The following is a 10,000-nucleotide window of genomic DNA, read 5'->3' on the forward strand; positions in this document are numbered from 1 at the left end:
TGATGCGCACCTCCACCCACACCGCCCGGCAGCGGCCCTTGCACGTCCGCCCCTCGCCCTTCCCCTCGCCGTCCGGTTCGCTGCCCTTCCCGTCCGTCTCCGCCGCAGAGCCCGTCTCCTTGTCCCCATTGGCCGAGCCGTCCCCGGGGCCCGCCCCGTCGATGAGTGACAGCGCCACGGAGCAATAGGGACAGGGTTCGGCGGTGGCGGTGTTGGGGGTGAGGGCCAGGTCAGTGGGGTTGTCCGCGGTGATGTGCTCGGGTTTGTAGCAGTGCGGACAGTGGAGGTCTGGAGAGAGAGGGAGAGAGAGGAAGAGAAATGGAGAGAGAGAGAGAGAGAGGGAGCTTTTTTATTTCCCTTGGTGATACTACTGTGTTATTTGTAACATTAGCTTTAGCAACACAGTACCAAACAGCGCCTTTGAATGAATGAATGAATGAATGAATGAATGAATGAATGAATGAATGAGAGAGAGAGAGGGAGAGAGAGGGAGAGAGATGGAGAGAGAGATAGAGAAAGGGAGAGAGAGAGAAAGAGAGAGAGAAGTATAAAGAAATATAAAGCATATTTGAATTGAGAGAGAGACAGAGAGAGAGATAAAGAGAGTGTTGAATTAATGGCTAGATAACGAACCCCCACAGGTGCATAATGCAGCATAGTGGTGTGGCGCCACATTTGTATTCATTTGCAGCCCATTCATAGTTAATGAGGGGGAGACGGCGGGTTTATCACGGTTTCAATGACACGGGGTAAGAGCGTTCATCTCACAGGCAGAGCGGGATCTCAATAGGCACGGAGCTCTCTTCTCCTCTCCTCGCTTCTCTCTCTCTGTGTCTGCTCACGTCTCGTCTCATCTCATCTCCTGTCCTCTCTCTCCAGCTCTTATTCATCCCTTTCTCCTCTCCGGCCCACCTCCCCCTGTCTAACGCTCCTCCTCTTCCTGATAGTTCACCTCCCTCTCTCTGATCCTCTCTCACTCTCCCCTTCTCTTCTCCTCCCCTCCTCTTCTCTATCCACCTCACTCTGTCCCCCTCCTTTCATGTTTCCTGGAAATGTTCTCATCCAAATTCAAAATATTTTTTTCCTCAGCATTTGCAGAACTCCAAACTTCTGTGCCTTTCTTCTTTCTTTCCTTCAATCCCTCCCCCTCCCTCCCTCCCTCCCTTGCTCTCTCTCTCCCTCTCTTTTTCTCTCTCTCTCTCTCTCTCTCTCTCTCTCTCTCTCTCTCTCTCTCTCTCTCCCTCTTTCTCTCTCTCCCCCCCACCCCATCTCTTCACCCATCTCCCCTTTCCCCCACATTGTCCACTCACCCATCTGGACCTCCCGGAGTCGTCCCCTCTCTCCTCCGTTGATGTTGGCCCTCTCCGCACCTCCTCGTCCCCCCTCCTCCCCCACCACCAGTCCATCCACCCCGACCTCCACCCCAGGGGGCTTCCCCCCTCCTCCTCCTCCTCCTCCTCCTCCTGCTCCTGCTCCTCCTCCAGGAGGGCACGCCCCGAGCAGGTGCAGTGCGGCGGCGGTGCGTCGGCGGGCCTTGCGCAGCACGTGGCACACCAGCTGGAAGATCTCCTCGTAGCAGTCGCCCGGCTCGGCCATGGAGGCCAGCGTGCTGGAGGAGAGGCACTGGGCGCGCTGCTCCTGCATCAGCTGGTGCTCGCGCTGCTTGGTCTCCGAGAACTGCGTGGCGATCACCACCAGGCACAGGTTGATCATGAAGAAGGAGCCGATCTGAGGGAGGGCGGAGAGAGAGAGAGAGAGAGAGTATAAGAGAGGGGTGTAGGGGAGTAGTGTGACGGTGTGTGCGTTTCAGTTGTGGTGTGTGTGTGTGTGTGTGTGTGTGTGTGTGTGAATGTGTTTCAGTTGTGGTGGGTGAATGTGTGTGTGTGTGTGTGTGTGTGTGTGTGTGTGTGTGTGTGTGTGTGTGTGCGTGCGTGCGTGTGTGTGAATGTGTCTCAGTTGTGGTGGGTGAATGTGTGCGTGCGTGCGTGCGTGTGTGTATGTGTGTGTGTATGTGTGTGTGTGTGTGTGTGTGTGTGTGAATGTGTTTCAGTTGTGGTGGTTGAATGTGTGTGTGTGCATATGGTTAGAGAAGGGCACCTGAAGAGTATGTTTGTGTGTAAGTGCATGTGTGAGAGAGAATAAAGGTGTCATTTGGTGTCCGCATATGGAGTCATTTGCATACATACTGCGAGTGTGTGTCCTTACACATGAGTGTTTATGTGCTTCTGCACGTGTGTGTGTGTGTCTGTGTGTGTGTGTGTGTGTGTGTGCTTAAATGTGTATACAGTATGTGTGTATGTGCGAGCGCTTATGCGTGTGAATGCAATTATTCACTTGCATTTGCAAGTTGCTCCCCTTTTCCCCCAAGCAATGACACCAAGAACAACAGAGTGGGTGCTCTGCAGGCATGGATGATAGTGAGTGACTCAGAGTGAGTGAGCTAGAGAGAGAGAGAAAGAGAGAGAGAGAGAGAGGGAGAGAGAGAGAGAGAGAGAGAGATAGAGAATGAGAGAGAGAGAGAGAGAGAGAGAGAGAGAGAGAGAGAGAAGGAGGAGGACAAAAATGGTGAGCCAAAGGAATGAGGGAAATCCCTCACTTAATAAATAAATCACAGGGAGACAGTAACAAGAGGCCTGCACAGACAAGGAAGGAGGGATGCAATGGAGGAAAGAAATGGAGAGAGAGAAAGAAAAAGTGGAAGAGAGAGCGAAACGGTGAGAGGAACGTGGGGATAGAGAGTCAGAGAAGTCACCTCTAAATAAATGGCAGATCACTTTTCCTCCATCCCATCACGAGAGGAGACAAATCACTGCAGTTCATCCCCCAGATCGGATCGATTCGCATGTGTGTGCGTGCGCGGCCTAGTGAAACCCACTCTAAAGCGGCCCGCTTTGGGTTCGTTATCCGCCGCACCTAAGGGCCTCCACCACGGCACGGCTAAACACCGCCGACTCGAGCCGTCTGATCGCTGAGCGAGTGGCCCCAAAAGACCCGGGACTCTCTCTCTCCGGCTCGTCTGCCTGCGCTGCCTAGCCGGTTAGAACTCCTCCACTGCTCTTAAGCAATGTTTTGGTTTAAGAATAAAAAAAAAAAACAGAAATAAAAAATAAAAGTAGCAACACAGTTTAAGCCGCTTTAATCTGCGGGGCTCACTGGCTGGCTCGCCACTTTTTCTGTGCTAATCCCTCTTGTTGCTTTATTTCTTCTTTTTAGGCTCCGACAGAGGAGGGTGCTGAGAACGGAATTGTGGCTCTCAGCGACCAATTGCTTAAATGATCCCAAATCGGCCTGCGCAGCACCGTGAAAGGAGCCATTTTGTTATTCTGCTGCTACAAAATGTGCAAATGGGCCGTTTACAGTCGGTAGCCCACGCTGCTTCATCTGATATCAGTCTTATGACTTGTACTCTTGTTCTTTCACTCCTCTCTTCCCTTTTTACCACATGCCTTGTGCTATTAGGGCTTCAGTTTGGATGGTTTTATGATGATGCGATCAACACCATGGTGGAGAGCATTCCGCATTTGTTTTCCGCCCTCTTATGCAACATCAGTACGGGCCACTTCATCAGAGTGCTACTGCTCTTGATTGTTGTCAAACGCTGTTCAACTGCGTGCTATGTGTCTCTCTCTGTGTGTGTGTGTGTGTGTGTGTGTGTGTGTGTGTGTGTGTGAGTTTCATGCCATCCTAATTTCCCCTCTGCTGGAGTGTCTATGTGTAAGTGTTTTCATGTACTGTATTTCAGTTTTTCATTTGAGGCCTTGTACTCGTGTTGGTGAGGGTGGAGCGACAAAATTATTTATCTAGCCATCTATCTATTTTTCTTTAGATGTACAATTATGCTAACTTTATTATGGTGAACCTGGTTAAATATCAAATCAGGCTTTCAAAATCAGGCTTTCAAATGTAAACTGCCTGGTTTATTTTCCCTAGGCTTCATTTCCAGCATCATTTTAGCATCACTTTTAGCAAAGATTCTAGAACAGAGCTCTGTTCTAGAATCTTTGCTTTTAGGCTACTTGCTTACTTTCAATTTTTGCATTCACTTTGTTGCCATGGTGGTATTCTAGAACTCTAAGAATTCTAAGAATTAAGAATTTTCGGCAAAGTAGAATTTTCGTGAGAAATCAGACACAACTCTTGATAGAGAGACAGAGAGAGACACAGATATTCTTCTCCCAGGCCTTTTACTTTTACACAAAATAACAAAACATGGAATACCGGTATGCTGATTATGATGATCGCTACATCTTGAAACTTTGTTTCCCCGAGCCATCCAACCCTGATCATCCAGGTATGATTCAAACAAATATTTTTGACTTGAAGCTTTATAAATACAGTATATTAGTTGTAGTAAAAATGTATTAAGACCACCTTAAGCTTCTTAAGTTGATTACCATTTCTATACTCTATAGGTACCAGCTCATCAGTTGGCCTGACACAGGTCTGTGCTGTGGTGACCAATATGAGACCAGATGAACCTTTGGATTTTGACGCGCTGCACTGCATTGCAAATAGACTCCCATCATTCCACCAGAGGCTCAGAGGTGCTCATCCTTATGTGCCTCCAGCTGACCCGAGCCTACAAGTCCTGTGGGCCCCCTTCCTGCCATCCCCAGGTAACCATCCCGTCAAAGAGGCCTGGAAAGCCTACACAGGCTCAAGCTGCCCTGTCTTCAAACCGGACTCCCAGGCCACAGCCTACCAGCCACAGGTTATTATGGAAAAACAAAGGCCTCAGATGATGCCCCCTGCTGCTCTCCAAGTACCATGGCACGCCGAAAAGCTGGGGGAGAGAAATGCCGATTTGGGCCCCACTACCCGGTACAGTGTCCAGGTGTCGGTGTATGGACTGGTGTTCTATGAAGTGTTTACTCCAATACAACACTCTGGCAGGAAGGAGATCCCGGGGCTGTGGCGGTATTCAGTTTATTACTGGGACCAAACACTCTACTTCTCAGTGGTTGTTCAAGTCACGGAGGAGAGAGACATGCCAAAGACGCCTTCAACCAGAAAAAGAAAGGCTGATGACAATGGGCAGGACTATGACCAGTGTCCTTGTACATGTGGGAAAAGGGTCAAAAGACAATAAATTGTTTTGTTTGACTTCATTCCATGTTCTTGTTCCTTGTTCTTGTTTTAGCCCATAAAAAAAATAATTAAATGTATATATGAAGTGTGCAGAGTTGATCTGCTGATCAAGTCCATATGTACCGTAAAACTTCAAACAATAGCCGAGTCCCAAATAGACGCATGTCTCTTTTAAACGCCCGGTGTGACTACAGATTTGGGGTTATAGGCCGGTCTCCAACAGAAGCCTGGTCTGTTTTTTTTGTTTCGAGTTGTATTTACTCTTCTTATACCCGTCAGATCGTCTGGTGGTGGTGATCATCGATGGTACAGATTGCGCACACTAAATGTATAATTGCATGACTGCGGAGGTGAAAGCCAGCTATAGAGTTCCAAATTCTTAACTTTTTTCGACATTGGCCTATGTCCTGCATTATTTAATTAATGCCATTTTGTTAAATTTGCGCACTAGACAACATATTCTATCACGAACTTTCTTTGTTTAGTTTCACTTTCTCTCGTTTCTCCACGTTTCTCCGCGTTTCTCTCAATACCATGGCGGAAAAGAAAAAGACTTGATTTAAATGACATTTAAGCTGACAGTTGTCAAATTTGCCTAACAAAATTCGGGAGAAGCAGCGGCAAGATATTTCTCGGTTGATCCAAAGAGGGTGCGTAAAGGCTGAGCTGTAACGTCTGTCTCCAAAGAGGGAGAGCCCTGCGCATCTGGTCGGGAGCTGCGCAAGCAAGGCAGGCAAGTGGAGGAGAGCGACGAGGAGGAATTCGCAAATCAACTTGTAGCCTAGTTGAGGATCACGGTGATAGCGATTAATAGGATCATTTTTAATCACACGATTGCAGTTGTTTTACAGGGTAGCATTCATTCTTTATTGTTGATGTATTATCAGGGGCAACAAGTTCACAGGCTCGATGGTAACTTGAATTGTTCAGCCCGCTGTCACATCGTTTCGTTATTTTAAGCTGCCAATAATTTAAGACATAGCCTATTATAGTAGGCTAGTTCTAATATGATCTGATTTGTGAAACACATTCGAATTATAGGCTAAATAAATAAATATAGCCTACCCTACTATAATGTGGTAACCTCCTGTTGTCATGCTTTCTGTCTGCTTATGCTATTGGGTAGTTATCTCTAATCCTACAATAAACCTACACTCAACTAACACCACTAAATTAAACGCCTGTCTCATATAGACGCCTGTCTCAAATACACGCCGGTGCATTTTGGCAATTTGGCAAAATAAAAGCCCGGGCTATTGTTTGGAGTTTTACGGTATGTAAACATATGCAAAATATAGGACATAACATGCTAAAGCGTACAAGCAGAAGATTAATGGATGAATGGACAGACACAGACATTTAGGCAAAAACAACGCTGGTTGACACATGGGCCATAATGCTCTGAACGTTCACACTCTAGAACGCTGAACTTCATCATACTCAACTATACCTGTCCTATCACAGAGTGAAAGGTAGATAGTTGTGCAAAAGAATCATCTCCCTTGTAAAGATATTGGCCAAGTGGTGGCCTTGGGCTCGTTTGAGATGTCAACAGATGACTGAGTGACGTGTTCAATTAACACTCGTCTACTGTTTTTCTCTTTTGTCTTTTTTCCTTTCCCAGTCCAGTGAGTCTCCCCCTTAGAGGGCATCCAAGTGATTGAGCTCCAGTCTGTCCCATACTGTATATTGAATAACGGTGATGGAGTGAAAGTGTGTGTGTGTGTGTGTGTGTGTGTGTGTGTGTGTGTGTGTGTGTGTGTAGGTGTGCTTGTATGTGTGTGTGTGTGTGTGTGGTTTGTATTGGAGGGGGGGGCTGATGGAAGGTGCTGGTAGGAAGGATTAGACGAACGGAATTCATTTTCGAACAGTCGAGTGATGCTTCTGTTGCCAAGATACAGATGGAGACGGAGAGAGGGAGAGAGAAAGAGAGGTTGGGAGAGAGGGAGAGAGAAAGAGAGGTAGGGAGAGAGGGAGAGAGGGAGGGAGAGAGAGAAAATGAGGAGGAAAAAATAAGTAATGAAAAACAGAGACTGACTGAGTGAGGGAGGAAGGGAGGGAGGGAGGGAGGAAGAGAGAGATGAGTATGACAAACGTAGGATGAGAGAGGGAGGAGAAGATGAAGAGAGGAAGAAAAGAGGAGAAGAGGAAGAGAAGGAGAGGGAAACACTGTGACGTGACAGAGAGGTGAACGTGAGGAGGAGAGAGACACTCACACGACACATCTGTTTACACCAAGATAGAATTGAATCATCACGACTCTCCCCTTTATGCATCAAACTAACACACACACACACACACACACACACACACACGCACACGCGCACGAACACGCACACGCACACGCACACACACATGTATACAGATACATGCACACACACGCAGAAAGACAGGCAGACACACAGGTACTGTGAACAGAAGCTGCTGGTTATGAAAAGTACAGTCAGGATACAGAAGGCTGTGGGACGAAAGTCAATGATGCTTTACAATTACGCAAATAGATGCAATGCTATGTCATTCATTTGCAATGCTATGTCTTTCAACTAAATGTGAAGTCCACTGCACTATGGTGCATCGTAAGCAATCTGTAATACGCTGTGTTAACACACTGCCTATGTAATGAGAGCTATTTAATAGTGAGGGCTACACAGTAAGCTCTTGTGAACATGTGCATGATAGTATGGGTGAAGAAAGACTTCAGTGCAATAGACCACATGTGATATAATCTCCATCTATAGAGGAAGCAAGTAATTGACTTCCTGACCGCACGCGATTGCGCGCGTGTGTGTGCGTGCGTGTGCGTGTGCGTGTGCGTGTGCGTGTGTGTGTGTGTGTGTGTGTGTGTGCGCGCATTCATGCATGTGTGCATGTAATAGGTCTAGTAGGTTGACATGTGGGTATTGTGCGTGCTTGACAAGACTGCATGCATGTAAGTGTCTGTGTCTGTCTATGCATGAAATTGTTTCTTGGTGATGAGTTCTACTTGCCGACCTGCAATTTTGTGAGAGACTATGATTGCTGTGTGTGCGTGTGCGCATGTGTGTCCGTGTGTGTGTCCGTGTGTGTGTGTGTGTGTCTGTATCTTTATCACTTACAATGATGAGCAGGATAAAGTAGATGAAGTTGTAGAAGGAGTGAGCATCCATCACGTAGTACATGATCTCCACCCAGCCCTCCAGTGTAATGACCTGCGTGCGCGCGCGCACACACACACACACACACACACACACACAGAGAGAGAGAGAGAGAGAGAGAAAGAGAGTTATCCATTTTATGACTCATCAGCAGACCTCTTGACACATCAGAGTTTCAGAAAAAATCAGGTGCATCAAGTAACAAAAAATCACCAGAAGTCACGACTGAACCTCACACACATACACACACACACACACACACACACACACACACACACACACACACACACACACACACACACACACACACACACACACACAGCACTAAACAGCTCTTACGCACTAGACTCCCTGTGCCTAGGCAACCTCATCTAAACAGCACATTCATTTTCCTGATCTACGTCCCGTGTAGTTTTCTTCAGTTATGAGGTTAGTTCAGGGGGGCAGTTCATATGGTGTTCATGTGGCTTTGTTTCTTTTAACTATGCATAAAGCACTGTCCTGCGGCTTACACACAATGCGGCTTACAGTATATGCGGGAAATGACCGTAGGACTGTGCTGAAGGTCATGTGGAGGACAGCACCTGGTACCCCTTCTAGCAGTAATAGAGGAGGTCACACTGACAAAGAAGAGGGGAAATAGAATAGCCAGACAGAGACCATTCACTTGTCCCAGTCTCTGGCAATTCAGGTATATTAGCGGAACATCATATTCTATCAAGAGTCTAGCACGGAATCAGTGAGGAAGGTTCCAGAACATCCCATCGTATCCAACCCCCACCACTTCCAACTGCACGCTCCCTCTCATCCACCCACCTCTCCATCCTCATCCCTCCATCCACCCACCTCTCCTTCCTCATCCCCCCCATCCACCCACCTCTCCTTCCTCTTCCCCCCATCCACCCACCTCTCCATCCTCGTCCCCCCATCCACCCACCTCTCCTTCCTCGTCCCCCCATCCATCCCACCTCTCCTTCCTCATCCCCCCATCCACCCACCTCCCTCACATGGAAAATGACGATCCACTCGCCCCTCCCCCTCACCTAGAAGATGACCACCCCCCCATTCACCCAACCCCCCTCATCTGGAAGATGACCATCCCATCGATTCACCTGCCCACACCTATCATACCTGGAAGATGCCCCCCCCCCTCTCCCCTCACCTGGATAATGACCAACCCCGCCACCTGCCCCACCCGCCCCTCTCCCCCTCACCTGGACGATGACCAACCCCACCACCTGCCCCCACCCTCCCTCACCTGGAAGATGACGATCCAGGCGTAGCCGATGTTGTCGAAGTTGATGGCGCCCTTGTGCGGGTTGCTGTGTCCGGTGCGGCAGCGCGTGTAGTACTGGTTCCAGTTGACGCACAGGCCGTCGCCGCTGGCGCTGCCGTTGACCAGCGGCTCGGGCCCCAGGCCCAGCGCCTGCCGGTGCAGCACGTCGTCCTTGTCCAGGCAGCAGGCGCGGTTGCCCTCGCGCCGCGCCGGCACGTCCTGGCACGACATGATGCCGTTGTCCTGCGCCAGCGAGCAGATGAAGGGCCGCTCGTCCTCCTCGTCCAGGTGGTAGTAGGGCTTGGGCAGGGTGATGCCCGTTTTACTGAGGGAGAGGGTAGAGATTAGAGAGAAAAGGAGAGGGAGAGGGAGAGAGAGAGAGGGGGAGAGAAAGAGAGAGAGATAGGGAGGGAGAGAAATAGAGAGATAGAGGGAGAGGGAGAGAGAGAGAGAAAGAGAGAGGGAGAAAGAGAGAGAAAGAGAAGGAGAGAGAGAAAACGGT

The 10,000-nt window shown here is 48.8% G+C and overlaps 1 protein-coding gene across 1 annotated transcript in view; it reads right to left on the minus strand.

The window, feature by feature from the left end:
- The window catches only part of LOC134079069 (voltage-dependent T-type calcium channel subunit alpha-1I-like), a 163,026-nt gene that overhangs the window by 77,602 nt on the left and 75,424 nt on the right, over positions 1–10,000 (minus strand). Inside the window, exons 6-9 of the mRNA XM_062535242.1 lie at positions 9,481–9,823; positions 8,184–8,276; positions 1,524–1,728; positions 1–288 (exon numbers count right to left, since the gene is read on the minus strand). The exon at positions 1–288 is cut by the window's left edge and continues 98 nt beyond it. Coding sequence (XP_062391226.1) covers positions 1–288; positions 1,524–1,728; positions 8,184–8,276; positions 9,481–9,823 — 929 coding nt within the window. The remainder of the gene's footprint in view (positions 289–1,523; positions 1,729–8,183; positions 8,277–9,480; positions 9,824–10,000) is intronic.

This window comes from Sardina pilchardus, chromosome 1 (assembly GCF_963854185.1).
Source record: "Sardina pilchardus chromosome 1, fSarPil1.1, whole genome shotgun sequence".
Taxonomy (NCBI): Eukaryota; Metazoa; Chordata; class Actinopteri; order Clupeiformes; family Clupeidae; genus Sardina; species Sardina pilchardus.